The sequence below is a fragment of the Astatotilapia calliptera genome, chromosome 7, assembly GCF_900246225.1.
Source record: "Astatotilapia calliptera chromosome 7, fAstCal1.2, whole genome shotgun sequence".
NCBI classification, from domain to species: domain Eukaryota; kingdom Metazoa; phylum Chordata; class Actinopteri; order Cichliformes; family Cichlidae; genus Astatotilapia; species Astatotilapia calliptera.
Window position 1 is genome coordinate 67,546,612 of NC_039308.1, and position 20,853 is coordinate 67,567,464.

At 41.9% G+C, this 20,853-nt stretch overlaps 1 protein-coding gene across 2 annotated transcripts; it reads left to right on the forward strand.

The window, feature by feature from the left end:
* Positions 1-1,434: 1,434 nt before the first annotated feature.
* Positions 1,435-11,520, forward strand: LOC113027194 (nuclear receptor coactivator 5). 2 transcript variants are annotated; one of them, XM_026176812.1, is made up of 9 exons: positions 1,436-1,656; positions 1,766-1,852; positions 3,391-3,464; positions 3,640-3,763; positions 5,932-6,131; positions 8,991-9,269; positions 9,388-9,558; positions 9,731-9,970; positions 10,058-11,520. In XM_026176812.1, exons 1-9 carry the CDS (start codon positions 1,595-1,597, stop codon positions 10,093-10,095), a joined length of 1,275 nt encoding a protein of 424 aa, XP_026032597.1. In that variant the 5' UTR covers positions 1,436-1,594; the 3' UTR covers positions 10,096-11,520. The 2 variants fall into 2 exon arrangements, with proteins under 2 accessions (XP_026032599.1, XP_026032597.1); XM_026176814.1 differs by lacking the exon at positions 1,766-1,852 and having other exon boundaries at positions 1,435-1,656.
* The last annotated feature ends 9,333 nt before the right edge of the window (positions 11,521-20,853 follow it).

Genomic DNA, 20,853 nt, shown 5'->3' on the forward strand with positions numbered 1-20,853 from the left:
GTGGTCACTGTTTTTTACATGGATAATTTTGAAAAGGAGTACTGCTAAAAAATGTCAGCGAAAGAAAAACTAAACAGGTAATGAAGAGGAGAGGAGGCAAATGAGTGATGTGAGTGACCTGAATGGACAGGATTGTAAAGGAGAATATCAGAGAAAATACTCAAACTGAGTTATTTGGACTCAAGTATGTTTGGACATGTGCAGTGGGAGGACAGTGCATGTATTTTACAAAGGATGGCGAATACGGAGCTGACAGGCAGGAAGAAAGGAGGAAGACCACAAAGAAAGGAGGACTTGCTGTGAGTTGGTGTGACAGAGATGCATGCTAGTGAGATGGAGGGAGATTATTAATCTGAAGGAGCAGAAGCAACAGCACCGCCTACAACTGCAAAGCTCTCCAGCGAGTAGTGCGGTGCTCTGAACGGATAATTGGAGGTGAGCTTCCCTCCCTCCAAGACATCTACAGGAAGCGCTGCCTGAGGAAAGCGGGGAGGATCATCAAGGACTCCAGTCACCCCAGCCATAAACTGTTCAGACTGCTTCCATCAGGAAGGAGGTTCTGCAGCATCCGGTCCCGTACCAGCAGACTGAGAGACAGCTTCTTCCACCAGGCCATCAGACTGCTGAACACGTCATAGACACCTCAGCTTCACTACTGGAACTTCAACATTATGCACTCCACACTGTATATAAATGCCACTTGTTTTGCACATATTCAACTCTGTATATTTTATTATTATTATTATTATTTTATTTTTTTACTATTTAATTTGTAAAAATGTGTATACACACACACACACACACACACACACACACACACACACACACACACACACACACACACGTAGGAAAATATTTAGTATACACATCCAGAAATGCATACACTATTATATATTGTACATATATTTATTAGTTTCAGGTTGGCCATTCTTGTATTTTGCTCGTTTGTGTTGTTGTGTTTGCACATCTCTGTTGCTTGTGGGGCTCGCACACAAGAATTTCACTCGCATGTGCTGTGCCAGTGTGCCTGCACATGTGATGTGACAATAAAAAGTGATTTGATTTGATTTGAAGAAAGAAGAAAAACAATATGACAATAAACAGCAGTGTACAAATGTAAATGCTGTACTGAAATCTGTATTTTTAATTCAACTAATTAATGGAGTTATATGTCATATATTTATTTACTAATATATGTGTTTCACGATTATTATCACTTTATATTTCATTTTTTTACATCCTTAGTTATTAATTATTTGTCAAGTTTTAAATTTAACACCTACATTTAGTTAATTTGTAGTTTCGTTTCTGCCTGTTTGTTTACAAATCACTTTTAATGTGTAAACAAAGAGCTACAAGCTGCTAGGAGTTTCAAAGGCGCAACCATTAATGTTATTAGAGGGTCGTCCAGCAGGGGGCGATGGTGCACCTACACACTGTGAGAGCAGTAAAGCCAGAAGAAGAGCTCTTCCCCTCCTCGTTCATCACCACAGGCTGTATCTGGTAACATTGGCGGAATAACACCAGGAGAGCGTCTTTTTCTGGGTGTTTTTAAAGCTGCCTTTTGCTGAGGTGAAGTTTAAAGGCAGGCAAAATGTCGTCTTGGGTGAAATCACCTGCGGGTGGTCGGCGGCCATCCGGTAACCCTAACGGAAGGTGAGTTTCCAGGCTAGCGAGGTTAGCATTAGCTGCTAGCTCACAATAATATAGAAACGTGAAACGCTGTCAATTAGCGGCGCTATAAACCGCCACCTGTGCTGTGTAGTGCTCCACAGCCGCGTGTGTTTCGGAGGGCAGCTCCATACCCAACCAGAGAGGAGAGGACCGAAGAGCTCAAGGATGCCCTGGACAGGTACCAGCCTCGGGCAGCCTTTTTGTTGTCGGCAATGGTTTAAAGTGACCAAAGCTTTATTATGAGTGATTTACTGTGCACCTTCACTTCTGTGTGTAGTGCTACACGTCATTCATGGGTTTGTTTTAGATGAAAGAAAATGCACCGTCTTAGTAAATAAAAACTGCATTTAAAGCCTCCAAGTTGCTATAAGTCATATTTAATAGTTCCTTATAGCTGCCCAACTCTCTTTATGTCAGCACTGGGGAACATCTTACTTCCTTCCCAGCCAGACTTTTCTTTCCTCCCTGAAGGTAAATCATGAAACAAATAATTCTAGGATCTTGTTTACAGGTTTAACTGGTTAGACCAAACTTTGAATGCAGCTCTCCAGTTTGAGTACACTTACAGTTTCAGCTGCCTAGCGAGGTTGTAGACTCATCTTTAACACAGAAATCACTTTTATTTGGGTAAGTTCATAATTGCATGTGCAACAGGCAAAGCAGGTACTGATAGAAGCTTGGTAGTTTGGAATCATAGATGTAAAATGAACTAAAGTTACCTGAACATTAATTTTTAGTGTGTGTTGTAAAACTGTTAGTGCTTAGTTAGAGTATATAAGCTGAAAGCAGCTGTTCTGAGCTCTGTGCAAACTGCACTGACTTTTTTGCGGCCATGTCACCAGACTAGTATAGAAGTAACGTGTTACTGCTGCTTCCTGATGAGAAAAATATTGCACACTGTTCACTGTAGAGCATGTGCTATATGGATGGAAGAATTGGGGCCCACCTTTTATCTTTAAGTGAGGTGTCACAGGTGTGTGCTCCTGGCTGTGGCGTTCCAAACATTTGTGACGGGATGGGTCATTCAAACGAGTACGCTGAATTTGAGCGTCGTACTATAATAGGATACCGTCACTGCAACAGTTTCTTCTCTCCTACATATTCCACAGTCAACTGTAAGATGTGTTTTTGTAAAGTTTAGCAACCAGCCACTCGGTCACGAACGTAAAGTTAGAGAGTGGGGTCACCGACTGCGCTCCACATTTCCAAACTTCTCAATGAACATCTGTGCTGACATGCCACTGGAGTTTCAGGGTTTGGGTTCCGGCAGCTGAGCAGCTCCCGTGGGTCTAAAGTGTGGGTGATCCCATACTTTAGTCTCTATTCTGTACTTTGGGACAGAAGACGGATGTAATTTTACTGTCAACTATGACAAAATCAAATATTTCAACACTTTAGCTGTGAATCCTTTGAAAGTGTGAATGTCAGAATATGCTGACGTAATGTTTTAGTAAGACATCAGGAATACGGTGTTTGCAACAGTCTACTATTGTTTCTGTGTTGTGAGGGGAAAAAGCTGTTTGAGTGAAACTTAAAACTTTGATGCACTGAATGTCGGACGCACAGGCTCCTTCGTGCACTTGCTCTCTGAGTCTCACTTTCAGAAAATCTATTTTTGGATATTTATATGCTCGTCATATTAAGGTGTCGTAGAGGAGGCATAGAAATACCTCCCATATTAAACTGTTATGACACTTTTCACTGCTTTTTTTTCAGTTATGAAGAGCTAGAGCAAATCCAAAACTACAGTGGAAGTGTGAAGTACGAGGGCTACAAGCATCAGCCAAATGGTGAGATATGTTTCTTTGTTTTGTCCGTATGAGCAAAATGGATACGCTTTACACAAGACATGTTTTTAAATACTCTAAAATCTTAATTACACATTGATCCAAAGAAGAAAAGAGTGCAGTAATATTTTTGCCGCTTTTCGAGTCTCTTTCAACGTCACCGTTCTCAAACTTCCAGCCAAACCAGAGGGTGGCACTCCAGCAGACAGACGTAAAACGCTGTATCAGAAGTTCTACAGACAGGTGCAGGAGGAGAGGAAGCCAGCCGACTGCGTGGTTCTCTCTGTTACCAAACAGTGCCTGTGAGTATTTATTCATTGCCAACAGAATTTGCTGGTTTATCCTTTACTATCAGCGTGAGGAGACTGATATCATTCAGTGTTTCCCCACACTCGGGCCGACTCATATTATCTTTTGTTTTTCTATCTTCCTCAGTCTTATATTAAAACCTTAGTTGATGCTAACAACCTTTCCCCGGCTGGTGTTTTCCCTACCGGTTGGCTTGCTGGCCAGGTTACTGTTGTAGTGTTTCTCAGTGTCATTGAGTCAACTGCACCGTCTTGGACTGTAGCTGGCCACAGTAGTCGTCCTCCTGCTTTGGAGCTCTGCTGTGAGCTTTAGGGTCACTTTAATCAGAGCCTGCAGCAGATGGAGGACTGGTTCTTGTGCTGCTGTGCTAAGCTCACAGAGACCGCAGAACAAATGAGTGCTTCCAGCAGCAGCTGCAGACCATGACTGTGGAGTTTTGGTTCCCTGCAGGATGAGACTTATTGGATGAAAGCTGTTTTGATGTGTCAGTAAGTATGAGGCAATGAAAGTGTTAGGAGCAGAAGGACTTATAACTCTGTATCAGATCTTATCCTTTTATTATCACCGTCAGTTTTTTGCTTGCCTTTCTTTACTTTCTTGGTGTGCTGTGCAGGCTGCAAATCGTTTCAGCTACGAGGCTTTGTTCACATTTAACGTGCTGTAACTTCAAATTTGTTCTGGCTACTCAAGTTTAGGTTCTTGTTCCCTTTGGAAAGTCTTTTTGTTGATGTATTAACAGTGTTTCACACGCAGACCCTGTGTGTAAGTGTTCATATAACCACATTTCCAATGCAGATGTCTGCTGTGAAGCTTTGTCACCATGGCAACAAACAAAAACCAAAGTAAAAGCCCACAGGTTTTTTTGCACACGTAGTTTTCTTCCTGTGTTGTGTTGAATGATTGTCTGTTAAATTAGTTGTGATAACTGACAACCACAGACGAAGCAACGTGAACACCAGCAAAAAAACACCTCACTTTGTCACTCACACAAACACATTTACATAAAGTTGGAACAGCTGTTTGTTTTTGGTGTCTTGATCAGTCAGTAACGAAGATTGTATTCATTTATGCACAGTCAAAAAATGTCATGTAGCACATCTTTAAAATTCAGTGTTCAACTACACACTGATTTGCATTGAAGTACATTAACAGATACATACATGTGAAGGTTAAACATTCTTGAATACACCTTTCACATATCAAATGTGCCACTTGGATCACGTTCTGTTAAAATACTCTTTATTTTATGCTTTTGAAAAACTGCCACAGTTGTAAACCAGTAATCAATCAATCAAACAAACCTTTATTTGTCACATGCAAGTTTGCACCTGCAGTGAAATTGGACCCCCCCACCCCCCGACCATGACATTCTACACATGGTAAAAGTCTAACAGAGTAGCGGTCAAAGCACACTAAAAAACTTGCACTCCTTATGCTCTGCAAGATTGCAACATCATCAGTCAATTTTCACGCACTTCTACACTAAAAGCAACGATTAATTTGAATCACAAATATGGCCGCTTAGGCTTGATTTAGGCCATACTCCTGTGTTGAATGGCACGGCCATGCACCCTATACTGGGTATACAGACGTGTCCAAGAAGACTTGCTGAAGTTCAAACTGAGCATCAGAATCAGAGAGAGTGCTGATTTTAGGGGACACATTTAATGTGGAATGGTTTCCAGCACCTTGTTGAACTTGCAGGGTGTACTTAATAAAGTGTCCTACTAGTATAGTCACAAGGGTGTCAACCACTGGAATTGGTTCAGCACAGGAGTATAACTCAAGCTAACTATGAGACTCAGTTGATACAGATGGACTGGCAGTTATAAAATGCTTATTGATAAGTATAAATTGATGCAGCACTTTATTTGACTTTCTCAGTATCCCAAAGACACTAGGAAATACTAGTATTATAATATTTACGGTACAAACATCTCATTAAGAATAAACCCACAATACAACACTAATCACACCGATGAGAGATTTGAAAATCTGTGTTAGCTTCACATAAAACACTGTTTTTGTTGGGAAAGCACATTTTAAATGAAGGAGTCACCCTTTGCTCCGTCACAGATTTAACTCGGGGTATCTCCTATACGAGGTGAGTCGCTTAATATAGAAATGTCACGTTAACAAAGTGTTTCTCTTCCTCTCAAAGGGATTACCCCAAATCGCTAAGCCAGTGCTTGCAGGAGCGTGGCCTGTCAGTGGAAATGCTCTACCTTCAAGCGGAATCGGGCCTGACCCGGGCCCTACAGGATGTCCGAGCAGAAGGCTCCCCCTTATGTATTCTGGTGGAGCAGACAAACGTAGCTCTGTCCTCCTGCACTGTTATCATATTCTCAGAATCCCTCAAAAGTAAGTTCGTACCCCTCGTATTCCTTCAAACTTACCAAACCATCCCTTTTACTAGGCTCAGTTCAACAGTCTGTAGATTCCACATCTTTAAACACGAGGTCTAAAACAAATTTCTTGTAAAACCAAATAAATTAAAAAGACACACTACCATTTAAAAGACCACTATCTAAAGTTACACAAAGCTACAGTTCTTCAGTCATGCATGCATTTAAAAACTGTGCTGAGTCTATCATATCTACATGTTAATAGCTGGATCTTGGCAAACGATCCTTTGGCTAGCACATGCATATACTTCACACAACAATACATGACAATACATCCCAAAAAAACCAAACCAAAAACTAAAAAACGGTCAATTTATTACAACATGTGTTTCATTTTATGGGTCATCAGTTCTGTCACTAACTGCTATCTTAAACCAAATAACAAACCAGACCAAACCAACAATCAGACTTCTTTGGAAGACGGCACAAAGGCAACGTTGTAGCTACCATTCAGACTATTTGTTAGCTTACACACCAACTTCACTTCATCTTTGATTTTTGTGCGATAACGTGAGTGTTACTCTTAACAAAAACAAATAAACCAAATCTGTATTATTATCAGACGTATGCACGATCTGTGCCAGGTGCCAAACGCAAGACCTGGGCTTGAGGTCAGGTTCAGCTGCATATGAGGTGCAGTCGAGATGTTTAGCAACACAGACCATAAAAGTATTTCTGTGTCACCTCAGTCCTGTGGGAACCAGATGTACCAAGTGTCGCAAAACTACAACGTTTCAGCTGAAACTTCATTTCAGGGAGGACAGAAAATTCTCAGGATGGTGTGAAGTAGGGCTGCCACAAACGATTATTTTGATAGTCGACTAGTCACCGATTATTTTTGCGATTAGTCGACTAATCAGATCATCATCCATTGGACAGAAAACGTACAGCTTATTGCACCAGCAGCATCTGCTCTTATATAACCATCATTAGCTTACAGCTTTATGTGTTTAAGGTCTGTGCTAACTAAAAATAAACACAAGATGGTAGTTTATTAAATTTTAATGAAATTTGCAGATTGTCTCGGTGAAGTTTAATAAACTCAGTCGTCTGCGCTTTGCTCCCTAAAATATAACGGGACACCGGAGTAAATTCTCGACCATCTCACACTTCTGTTTAATCAATTTTCTGTTTGACGTTTGTTCAGCTGTGTGAAAACCACCCAGTGGATTAATAAAGTTTTATTTTATCTAATCTAACCTAATCTAATAACTTTAATCTCAGCCAAACCGATTTACTCAGGAACAAATAAAGGTCTGTCATCTCGGTTGTGGGCAAAAGACCTGGAACTGAAAAATTAAGGCTATCTCATCTCATCAACAAATAAAAAACACAGAAAAAAGCCAAACAATAACATTTTTAAGTTATCTAAGTGACTCATATATGTTTAACCTGAGTAGCGAAAGGCGGCGGTGGGTTTGAAAACGATCTGCCGGGAGTCCGGTGTTCTCACGGTGCTAGTTAGCCTAGCCCCCGGCTCGCTATCGAGCTAGTGGGTAACAGACGTCTCCGAAAACGTCGGAGCGCTTTTGAAAATATGTGGTGTCCTGATAAACTGAGCAGATATTTGAGGTTTACACAGCTACATTCTTACCTGAAAATATGTTAAACGTTTATTTTGTGACCCAGAAAGAATAATAAGAGTAACATTAAAACTAACTAGCTGCCGCCATTGTTGGAAACTGAGCTCTTAAATCCTGCTACTTATTCCTGCGCCTTTCAGGATCTTACAAAGCTTCAAACGACGCGTCGACTATTAAATTAGTCGATTAGTTGATAGTCGACGTAATCGTGACTAGTCGACTAATCGTGGCAGCCCTAGTGTGAAGATTGTATACAAATCCTTTCACAGTTCCACAGCGGCGTGTATCACAGTTCAGCTGACCCAGTTTTCTCCTTCGAACTCCTACGGTCGGACTCCTACTGTAGGACTGCATTTTCACATCTGAACCTGGGAAGCAGATTTGCTGTGAATGTCAAAAGGAGACCGTGACCATGCTCCTGATGCCTGTGGTTTCTCAAACTGAGAAATTTTAGGTCGAAGCTGAACAAGCAGCACTTTTTAACAGAGAGTAATCCTCGACTCCAAAGCCTGAGCTGAACTTTGGATCTGCATCAGATCAGATACTGGCTCTAAATATGATCACGAGGAGGAAACTGGCTACATTTAAATCAGTTATGGTTTTATGGACCTTTATGATCTAACCTCGTAACTGTGGGGATTTTCATTTTTATCTTTTGTATCCTCCTGGACGAAGCGTGCGGCCGGTTTTACAGAGGCATGACCCAGGCTCTGGATAAAATCAAACTCAAGTTGTAATAATGTGCAGTTTGCTTTAAATCTGCTTAAAATGACATTTTATGCTTTATTAGCACACATACACGACCTAATCTTTATAACACAAATGTTAAACACATTGTTAGGTGAATTCAACCAAAATTAGATCAATTCAACAAACACAATTGTCTGTCCTCAGAAACAAAGCTGAAAAAGCGTCACCATTCATTATATTTAGAATAAAATGTCTGGATGCACATTTAGATAAATTCAGTACTTACTAATCAGGTTGTATTAAAGTTACTGATAATGCACGTATTTGCACAAAATGCATGTCCCTCAGTGCCACACATCCAGCAATCCAACACCACCCCCACCCCCCGAAGCATTACTTACCAAAATACTAATTTAATCAGCTGATCCCAACATTGACATCAAAACGATCTCAGCGCGAGCTGAAAGGGATCTTTTTTTCACCTCTTTCTCCTACCTCAGCCTCATGACACTTCACCGTTACCGTTCCCTTTCCCTCCTCAGTCCATCGAAACATGCCCAAAGACCAGGCCATGGACTTTGTTCTAGCAGAGTACAACCGTGGACTGGCTAAAGAGCGACCCCCGAGGGACCCAGCAGACATTGCAGCCGAGGCGTCGCAGCTGCTCGATGACTTTCTGGATCGAGAAAAGATCGCGCGCCACACCGTTCCCTCTGAAACACGTCAGCTCCTCGTACTGTTAGGCGAGGGTGTCCATCTGTACCCCGAGGAGTTGGAAACCATCTCGGAGTACGTGCGCTCTCGGCAGGACCACGTACAAGGTGAAACGATTACACAGCAGTTCCTACAGAAGCGCTGTTTCAGCTTTGACTTCTTGTATCAGCTTTGCTTTGTCCTTAGGTCATATATCTCTGTTTCACCTGCGTTTTATCTCTTCAGCTTCCAACAGTGAGGGTGAGAAAGGGATCATGTTACCTCCAGGGTTGGGGAAACCACCTCCTCTGCTTCCGACTCCATCTGGGCCACCACAGCCTCAGCCTGCATCTTTAACAGGGGGGCCCATGGGAGACCACGCCTCACCTTCACCTGTACCCCTCTTGCCTTCACCAGGTTTGGGTTTTCCCTCTTTGTGTCTTTTTAAATCTGTCAAACCTTTAATGCTGTGAGGCTGTGAAGCATGATGAAAAGTCCTGGTGTCCTACTTTGGTGAGAGTGCTAAAACCTACCACGGCATTGCTAATCATGAACAGCTAGAGGCTGATTTGCTTCTTTTTATTTTTAGTTGCTCATCCCAAAACCAAACCTCCTCCGCTGCTCTCCTTGCATCGCCTTCCTGGTCCGTCGTTAGGGGGCCCAATTGTCCGAGGTCCCCTGTCGTCACACATCCCTTACGGCGGTCCCGGTGTGCCTCGTGGGCCCCTGCTCCACCCTCCTCCTGTGTTCCACCCAGGCCCCAGAGGTCCCACTAGAGGAGCCCCTCCCACTCTAAAGAGTGCTCGCCCTCCACTTCTGTCGTCTCCAGGTTGGTCTTTGGTTTCTTTTGGGGTTTTTTTTTCTTTTCTTAAACTTTTGTCCTAAAGTCGTGTTTTTTGCCTCTTTGTTTTCTCAGGTGCTCCTCTTCTTCGTCAGAGTGTCCCCCGGCATTAGGAAATGAGACGCACACACACACACAAATTTGCAGGTTATGAACAGTGTATCACTTCATGTTAGAGCAAAAGCATCCTTTTTTATGTTTTTTATCTAAATTTAGCTGGAAGATAAATGAAAGTTGATGTTATGTCTTCAGCTCACTGTGGGTGGTTTGAGTGGTAATGTTAAGACCCCCCCCCCCCCCCCCCCCCCCCCCAAGGCATCGGTGCCTTTTTTATGTTTTGTCCGTCAGGGTCTGTAACTGTTGGTGAGTGTTGCACAGGTCCATCAGGTAGTTCGTTTAGCTGATTGCACAGAAATACAGCCACGCAGTAATCAATACCCAATCACGGCTGCAACAGGACGTCTTCTGTATTAAACGCCACGAGCCTACTTGCTGTGTACAGTTTTTCAACATGGTGCTTTGAATTTCTCAAAGTTTCTCTGGACAACAGATATTTCACTTTATAATGGTTTGTTCTTCGGAGCCGTATTTCTGGTTCAAATATAACTTGATTCATGTGTAATTTTATTTGTGCCACAGAGGAAAACGGTCACTCTGAAGGACTCTGTATGATGCATGCAGTATCTTCATGGCAGAACACAAACGCGTGTATTTGTTAAATTGCATTTCCTGCACTGTGCACAGTAAAATCGCTGTCGTGTACAGTACATTTCAGTAAAATAATCGTCCTTGTGACATTGGAATTGCAACTATCAGCTTTGTTTTGTTACCCAGGCTTCTGACAGAGTCCTTCTATCAAAGCACAAGACTAAGCTCCAACTATTTCCCAGCATAAATGAAAGAAATGCGACTCTCTTCATTATAAGTCCAGTGACCACATATTTTCTGAATGGCAGGTCTGATGTGAGTAAGAAGGCTCCACAGGTTTGGTTACACGCTGTGGGTTTCAGCCTTTAAGCTTAATATCTGTTAAATATGTGATGCAGGCAGAGCACACGAGTCTGGAACAAACAACTACTTATCATATGTGGCTTTTTTTGTCATTGCTAGAATTTCTAGCACACTGTTGTTTTGTTGCTAATATTTATTAGCATTACTGAAAAGCATTTATCTGGTTAAGAAGCCTTTTTCTGTTGGAGCTGCGGGAGGCTGAGGCCTCACAAAGACAAACGCTTTGCTTTTGTAGATACTGTAAAAATGTTTTTTTTCTTCATGTTTTTGAACCACTGTATGCTTTTCCCTTTGCTGTGCGGCGTGCTGATGTTGAACAGGTTTGGAGTCCCGATTATATTTTCAAAGAAAACATTTATAAATGTTTTGAGACGTTTTTCTTTTATTACGAATTAAAATGAACATCTTGATACAAGTTCACCAAACTGACGCATCTTTCTGTAAGAGTCTGAATAGATGTTAGTGCTCAAATTCCTAACACATACGTATTGATCAGTCTATTTAAGTGAATAAAACATAAAAGTGAACCCTTTGTGTATTTTGTACAACGAGCTGCTGCAGCAGCGAGTGAGGCCTGGACAGGCTTTGGTTTCGCTGCATCGGTTTTTAAAGTTGTATGAGGATTTTTTTTAAGCTCCAGTTGAAGCTCTCGCGTGGATGGAGATTTCTGGACTCATTTTTATTTCCATACTGGAAGCTTGCCTGAGCTGCTGTACAGTAACACACAGGAAACAGCTTCCAGGCTTCATGGTAGCGAACTGCATATTAAGTGGCACAGAAGTAGTTGTGTACATTTGTATTGGTGATTTTCTGTCGCGTGTTTGCTGTAATGTTCTTTTGACATCTTAGTGTAGTTTTAAACACCAGAGTCTCTACTTTGCTCTTTTTATACACAGTCATGTTGCTGACCTGTTGCCAGTTGTTCCAGCTGTTTGTTTTTACTGCCACCTGCTCGTCTAGCCTTTGTTTATCAGTTTATATATGTTCATATATTCTACTGTGAACAATCAAGATTATTATATATGGTTTTAATTTATTTACAGTCCTGTGCAAAAGGGTTTCGGCAGGTGAAAGGTGCTTTCAGAAATATAAACGATTGTTTATTGGCCCCAAATGTATTCTGCAGGACAACGACCCAAACACACAGCCAAAGTCATGAAGCGCTATCTTCAGCGTAAAGACGAACAAGAAGTCCTGGAAGTGATGGTACGGCCCCCACAGAGCCCTGATCTCAACATCGAGTGTGTCTGGGATCAGAGACAGAAGGATGTGAAGACGCCGACATCCACAGGAGATCTGTGCTTGATTCTCCGAGATGTTTGGAACGACCTACCAAGATTCTTTATTTGTCACGAACATAGTTTAAAAAATGGTAAATGGCCTGCATGTGTATAGCGCTTTTACTCAGTCCCTAACAGTGTTGGTCAAGTTACTTGAAAAAAGTAATCAGTAACTAATTACTGATTACTTCCCCAAAAAGTAATCCCGTTACTTTACTGATTACTTATTTTCAAAAGTAATTAGTTACTTAGTTACTTTTTAAAAACACGATTTACAACCTGAGTAGGTGATAAAGTGATAGATCTTTCAGCCCAATTCTACTTTTTCTGCATAATCATCATACAAAATGTGATCAGATGGAAAAGTCTCTTTTTAAAACTTGTTTTATTAGTTTTAATCTTTTAACTTTATGTATCAAGCAAACATTTAATTATCTGCAACATTCTCTGACTGGAAGAAATTAGTTTAACATTGAAACCTATTTTCTGCACATTCCAGCACATAAAATAAAATATTTTTTGTGTTTACACTCAGTCTTTCAAATAGATGCAAGTAAAACACAGCAGAACATAAATAAAGTCAAAGACTCAGCGGTCCTGTTGCTCTATTTTCACCTGTAAAGCAGGCGGAGGTTTACCCTGGTGCAGGTGTGCAGCGGTCAGTGGAAGAATCCGTGAGTTTCTCTGTGAGTTTCCCATTACGTCGTAGCTACTCGGTGCTTGTTGGAAGTTTAGGGGTTTTTTTTGCTGTAAAAAAAAGTTTTCTTCCCACGCACAGCGGACACTAATGTTTTTGTCACTTTTTATGGAATCAAACTCAAAGTAAGGTCAGTACTTCCACGCTTTAAACGCTGCACGCTCATACTCTCTCTGCACTCCATATATGATCCATTGTTGATCTGCACACAGCTGTTGTCACGAACGTCACACTCGCTTACGTCACTGTCGTGAGACATTCTCGCAAAAAATCACGGTTTTAGTAACGCAGTAACGCAGCGTTCCTACGGGAAAGTAACAGTAATCTAATTACCGTTTTTGCAATAGTAATCCCTTTACTCGTTACTTGAAAAAAGTAATCGGATTACAGTAACGCGTTACTGCCCATCTCTGGTCCCTAAAGACCCCAAAGCGCTTTCCACTACATCCAGTCATCCACCCACTGGTGATGGCAGCTACATTGTAGCCACAGCCACCCTGGGGCGCACTGACAGACGGACACTGGTGCCACTGGGCCCTCTGACCACCACCATCAGGCAAACATGGGGTTAGTATCTTGCCCTACAGTGGCTACAGCCACCCCTAATAAAAGTACAACACGCAGGTGACCTGATACGCTCGACTGTGCAAAAAGAGAGAGAACATTATATTCAGTGAGTGAGTTACATTATATAAATAAAACAATCTGGAAATTTACAGTTCAAAATCTGAGCATTGTGTGAGTGGGGTGTTAAAGTGTGCTGTAGTGAAGCCAGAAGGCTCAGCCGTGATATGAGAATGTGGTAACAATGACAGGAGAGAAGCTCCTCTTCAGCCTCTCTGTTGCTCGGGTGGTGTTGCACCTTCTGCCTGATTGCAGAAGTTGGGACAGTTTATTGCTGGGATGGGACGGATCCTTCAGTATGTGAGCTGCTCTGGGCCAGCATCTCCTGGTGTAAATGTCCTGTAGCGAGGGGAGAGCAGCCCTGCAGCAGCGTTCTGCTGTATGGATAACTTTGAAGAGCTTTTTGGTCCTTACAGCCGAGTTCCTTCAAAAACTGTGTGCCAGTGTACTATTAGATTATTCTGTTATCATATGTTACCTTATATATGTAATCAAAGTAGTTGAATTAGAATACTGCTGTAGATCATATTATACCCTTTAATATAGAGTGTGTGATCTGTATGTAGTTTAGTTCTCATTATACTTTTGAGTTAACAGAACATATTCACTTATTAGTTTATTAGACAAGTGTGCATCACTCTGTATCCTTGATCTGCTGTGAATGTGTTACATGCTTAATTGTTGAATCATGAAGAGAAGATTGTAAGCAGGAGACTCTGTGTCTAAGACAGGGGAGATAGACAGACCACATTCCACACCCCCACCTTACAGAAAGCAGAGAGACAACTGCCGAGGTCATAACTTAGGCGCTGTAACAGAGAAAGAATGTGATGTTTTGGCTTTTACGACTAGATGGGGGCCATTAGAGACTATAAAAAGCTGAGCAACCCGTCACCATTTTGAGACTTGCTGTGACCCTCTTCAGGCAGGTCTCCCCATCATGATGGTCCTTATGCTCTTAAGTGTTGAATTGTATGGAAATAAATGATTGTTGATTGAGCATAAATACACCGAGTATTGTCCTTCCTTCAGCCCAAAGATTCAAAGAATTGGGAGATTTCAACAGTACCTAGAAGAAGGCCAAGGCTGCTCACACCAAATGTGGATGTGATTTAATTTCTCCTTCTTTCATCCTCTGCATTTTGTTGATTGATGAAAATAAACAATGCTTTTGTTTTTGAAAGCTTTCTTTGTTTACAGCATTTTTTCCTCACCTGCCTAAAACTTTTGCACAGTGCTGTATTTTTTTAAATTATATTTCACAACTTTTTGTGGGTACTGGGGCATCAGATGTTACACACTATATGTTCAACCAAACTAAGTGGACAAGCAGCCTGGTGTGTGCACTCACGCACGCTGTTCAGAGGTTTCATTAAGCGATTTTGCAATAAGATGAGACTTTATTGATCCTACGCAGGGAAACCTGTGCGTTACCACAGCTCAGGTACAGATAGCAGAAGAATACAAAGAGTATACCAGAATACAGTCAAGTAATACAAAATAAACAAGATAATACAACAAGGACTTGCAACAGTAGCTGAGGTTCTGAACATGTTATATATTTTCCATCTACTATCCATATGAGGCTTGTGGAAATATGCAAGTATTAAATTTCAACTATTCTACTCTTACTGTGTAAGTAACAGATAACTATAAGTATAGACATGTACATGCACACATACATGTACAAATACACATACACCAAATATGTAGACATATGCATGCACACATCCATACGTCACCACTTCATGCATAATGCATCAATAGCAAGAGATTTGGGGCTTCAGTCATTTGAGGGATGTTTTTCTTTTCTTTTGTCAAAATAAAAAAAATCTAACGTTACCTTAATCCCGTCATGTGACACTGCGAGGCAATATTGTCCTCTGAAAGGAGAAAAACATCAGTTTCCAAAGCTGCAGGTTAAACTGGATTTTACAGCCCAACATTTTAATTCAAAACATGAAACTGGAATAAAATCGACTTTCTGTTTGAAGGAAAAACGATGCTGCTGCTTGGATTGTATCGTGTGTGCTTTTTTGAGTTGACATGAAGCGTAAACCTGTAGAAATCCTGTGACGTTGCACCTTTTCACCTCTAGATGGCGACACAGACCTGTTCTTTTATTTGATGTCACAGCAAAAGTTTGTCCTGTCAAATTGTTTATTCTTATGAAACTTGCTAATTTAAACACTCCTGAAACACAAAGTTTTCTCTGACAACACGACTGTGTGCCAAACCGAGTGTGTGACCAGCATTTTCATTCATCACTGTGATGCTGGCATCGTGACTGCAGTTAGTTGTTGAGCATCTTTACAGTCAACATCATACTACCCAGAGTCAAAGTAATTATATGTATAAATAGAAAGTGACATCTGCATTACTGCGTCGTCCTAGCTTTGCATGAATGAAGATGTTATATCGTGGCACGATCTTCCTGCCTCCTCATCTCTCTCATTTAACAACAAGGATCAGGTTTTAAATTGGATGGAACTGGGTGTGGATGTGACGGAGTGCTGCGTTCCCGTCTCTTTCCTGTTCCTGAGAATAAATTGTTACTTTTCTTACTGTAGAAAAGTAGAAAAGAAAAGAACAACTTGTGAGATACTTGCTGTGTAAGTAAAAAGTGCATTATGATTATTTCACTGATGACATTATATGTGGGAGTCAAATAAGCTGTGACACAAACACAGAGCAGGAATATGGCTGAATGTGTCTGATACTCTCCTCATGGTGCCTCCACCCCCTCTCCTCCAGCTGTGGCTGCACTGCTGTGAGGAGCCCATCAACTCAGGAAGTAATGGACAACTGTCTTCACCTCATTACACCAGCCTACACACAGACTCTGATTGGACACTGTGTGTGTTTGAAGGCAGTGCACTGTCAAGTAGCTCAAATTCATATTTCTCGTGTCTTACTTTGAAGAATTATTCCAGCCTTTGCAGAAATGTGTGCAGGAGAACATTTCTAAAGAGTTTGATTTAGCAGACTGTGTTTGATTTAAGTTTTCCTTTTAAAAAGCAGCATCCAGAGAACTGACAGCTTACAGATACTTCAGATTATCTGTCATAACTGATGTCGTTTTTCATCTGTGTGGGTATCATGTATTAATAATACCTTAAGCACCTCATGAAAAGGGCTTTTTCTAATAACTGTGCAGTTTCATAATTTAATTGTGCATCATAATTCACAGTATCCTTTGATTGTAGTGCAGTAAAATAAAGCAGAGTTTGCAGTGACTGTGGTTGAGTCAACCTCTGAAGGGAACAATTACTGTCCCTGATTTTCACAAACACGTTTGTATGAACATTTTTCTCATTTGCTGCACTAATAAAAGTTCAGTTTGGGGTACATGCTGCACTTTCCTGAGATTAACATTTGTGCTACATCCCAGTTTATGGTTTACAACACTGATGAGAGGCCAGATGACAGAAACCTTATCATTACTTAAAATAAGAATAGTGCTTGTCATGGTGCCCGTGTCCGCCCAGCCGGCCCCCAAGGCTGCATGTGTTCTGTACTCTTTCTCCCTCTCTCTCCGCTCTGCCTGGGCGGAGCTCACTGCGGGCTCCCGCCCTTGGCCCACACACCTGTTCGCGATTAGTTGTCATTACCTGTCCGCTATTTGAGGCTGGGACAAAGACCTTCTCGTCGCTGGATGATTGTGACACGTTAGTCGTCCCCTCAGCTCCCGCGAATCTGTGCTGAAGTGTTTTGTACCTTGTGAGTAATTTCCCTCTCCTGTGCGATAGTTTTCCTCCCCGGACCTGTGACCTTCCTGCTGTGCGAACGTGTGTGAGTTTGGATGTGAAGACGAGAACGAGTGTGAGAGAGCTTCCTCTTGGACCTTTGGAACCCTGGATTTCCCTCACTGTATTTATTCTGCACTGCTGTTGTAAATAAACTGTGTTTGGAAGCATCAACCTGCTCTGCGCTCGAGTCCCTGCTGTCGACCGTGACAGTGCTGAAGCCTGTCACTCTGGTTTGGTTCCTACCTATACTTAATTAGAGCTTCGTACATCTCTGCCATAAAAACACATTATTTTAAATAAGCTGTCATTTTATGTAGAAAATGATCCTGCTTTAAACTTCTTTAGTTTGATGTGTATTTTGTGCTGTTTGAAACTGAGCCCGAGGCGTCGTCGTCACAGTCAAAAGGACATTATTGAATCCTTTTTGAAGGCTTCCTGCAGCTAAATAAATATCAATTAAAATATCAAAATAAATACTATTCAGTTACTACAAGCCATCTGGTCGCTTTAAGTACAGCCACATGGTGCGTGAGGATATTATTAAAAAGCCATGCATTTAAGTGCATTTATAGATAAATACAGAAAGCTTCACACTCAGCTTTATTAGCAGTTTTTCTCCTGCACGCATAGATTTCATTTTTCTTTTTATTTCTGATTTACCATTTACATTGTTTTCTCAACTAATTAAAATGAAAAGAGTATGGCTTTACTTTCAGTCACTAGTTTCTGGAGGTCGCTGCTGAGCTTGCTGGGTCAGCACATTAATGCAAAAGCTGCAGCAGACCTGCATACATGGAGTTTGTTTCTAATTGGAGTGCACTGTTGTGTGGGGGGGGGGGTTATGAATATTATTAGTTTTACAACATCCTTTTTGTATCTAGTATTCAGTAGCTGACATGGTCAGCAGATATTGTAGTTTGAAGAGCGATGTGCTGCTACAGCGCGCCGGGTATCCGCTCCACCTCTGTATATGACCTGTCAGCCAATCAAATATGACATCGATACGTAAAAGACAATAAAAAAGGGAAAACACAGAGAGCTTGCGATCGTCTGCTCTGCCTCGCCGTCCTTTAACAGCGTTCCTCTTATTTGTGACCTCAGCCTTCACGCCCAGCCATCTGTCGTATCATTTGCAGTGTGTTTGCCACCAGGCTCTGGTCATTTAAGTAGAAAACAAGCACCCAATTAAAACACTCTTCTCTTCCTCTGCTTCCTCTTTGATGTCTGCACGGTCCACCCCCCAACTTTCCTCGTTCCTTTTCACTTATCACCCTCTTTTCCCCTCCCCACCCATCCACGTTCTCTGCTCCCTGCTGGATATCAATCAGAATCTATCACCAGCACCTCTTCCTGCTGCCTTTGTGTCAGAATTCACAGGAACTTCATCAAATGGGAAACTGTTTCATTGTTACATTGGACCCTTACTGTGCGTGTGCGCGTATGTGTGTGTGACAGAGACAAAGAATTAATGGAATGCACACACACCTCCTCACCACCCATCATCACATGACGGCACCACACACACACACACACACACACACACACACACACACACACACACACACACACACACACACACACACACTCCTATCACCGTCATCATTCACTCACACACACACATTTATACACACATTAGGGTGTTAATTGTTGTGATAACACCTTCCAATAACAAGGCTCTAATTATCAACATGTTTGGCTGTCGGAGTGTGTATCTGGCACTTGTGTATGGATCATGGGGTGAGCGTGTTTGCATGTGTGCCAGTGTGAGGTGTGGCACCAGGGGAAGAAGGTTTGATGATTTTGAAATATGCTGCGTCTGTGCATGTGTGTGTCTGTGTGAGGGGGTCTCCGCTCCCATGTACGGAGCGATGATGTCTCCGTCTCAGTCCACATTTGCATATGACAAGGCCTCTTTTGTTGTTTAGTTAATTGCAAATGCTTTATTTGAGAAATGACACCAATGCAGCGCATGCATCAAGAGCACATTAGAGCAAATTACCAGCTCTTTCTCCCCTGAGGCATCCTCTCTGGCCTCAAGTGCAGGATTTAAAGAAAGGTGCCAACGTTTAAGGTGCTAAAGGTCCTGGAAGATAAATGCGGTGGGCTTTAAGAACATAACCTAGTAAGTACGAATATTTGAGATGGGGCTTGTCATCTTAAGGATACGTATGGATTTCTTTGCAGTCTTAGAAGCATTTTTGAGCATTGTTGCTCAATCTATCAATGCAGCAAAAGTTGCAATGCAGAGAGCTTCTAGTTCACATCCATTAAAATGTGTCTCTGTTAATGTATAAAAAGAATTGATATGTTCCTAAAACCCATTCTTGAACAACTATAAACAGGTGTGCAGCGTTTTTGGTGCCAGACTTCCCTCACTTTTTTATCAGGTACCTGCAGGATCATAGACCTACTGCAGACTAGCACCTCTCTTTATTCTAACCCGAGGCTATCTTTGCCTCAGCCTGTATTCGGGCAGACATTAACCCTGTGTGCAGAAACGCAGCTCTCCATGACCACTGTGTCGATGCAACATGGTGCCGATGGACTGTACTCTCGCAGAAGAAGCAAACAAAAAAGAAACAGAAGAAGAAAATGCAGCTCTGTTAGAACAGTAACAAACCAGTCCAGTTTATTCCAGCTCACATTCATGCTCAGCATCTTCAATGAGTTCTTCTCAGAGAGACGGGGAATATGCGAAAACAGCTTGAAATGACCCTTCTTCCTGTTGTATGCAAATATACTGTATATGCTGTAGAGCTAAAAGTATAACTAAAAGAAGACAGTAAATAATTTCACAAAAGTCAAACCCGCTTTACAGGACTGGCCTAAAGAGGCTGACTCTGCCTGGCTACCTGACAGAGTGCCTGGCTAACTGGAGGCCAATTTGTTGGCTGTTTAGCTAGTAGGTATACTGAGTAGGCAGCTGCTTGGTTTCCTGGCTGGCTGACTGTTTCACTGGCTGCTGGGTTACTGAGTGGGCAGCTGGCTACTTGCCTGCCTGACTGGCTGGCTGTGTGCCTGCTTGGAAAGCTGGCAGTCTTACCCGTGTCCCAAGCCAAGCCCCTGCGCCCCACCAGATCTTAATTGGGTTAAGTTTGCCCGCCACAGATAACATTTCTTCTTTCTTCTGAGAGTATGGAAACAAACAAAAAAAATGGTCTGGCACTAATGACGCTCCTTAACGGGGCTCTTTTCTGTTTAGGTAGAGGGAAATTAGGAAAAAGGGGGGTGGGTTCCCTGCAGAGGCTGATCAACGAGGGAAACACGGCATTGTTAGAAACGAAGCACTCAATGAGAGCGGAGAGTACGAAGAAAGAAAAGAAAATGGAAGAAAGTCAATTTGGTTTGCATTTTAGTGCTGCCACTGTTTCTTTTTAACACTCTCCCATGACTGAAGGCACAGGAGACGGAGACATGTCATTGTATGTATGCATGCAGATTACACACACACACACAGTTACTTTTTGTTCAAAACAAAACCAAAGAAATGCTTCCACTTTCGCCTGAACC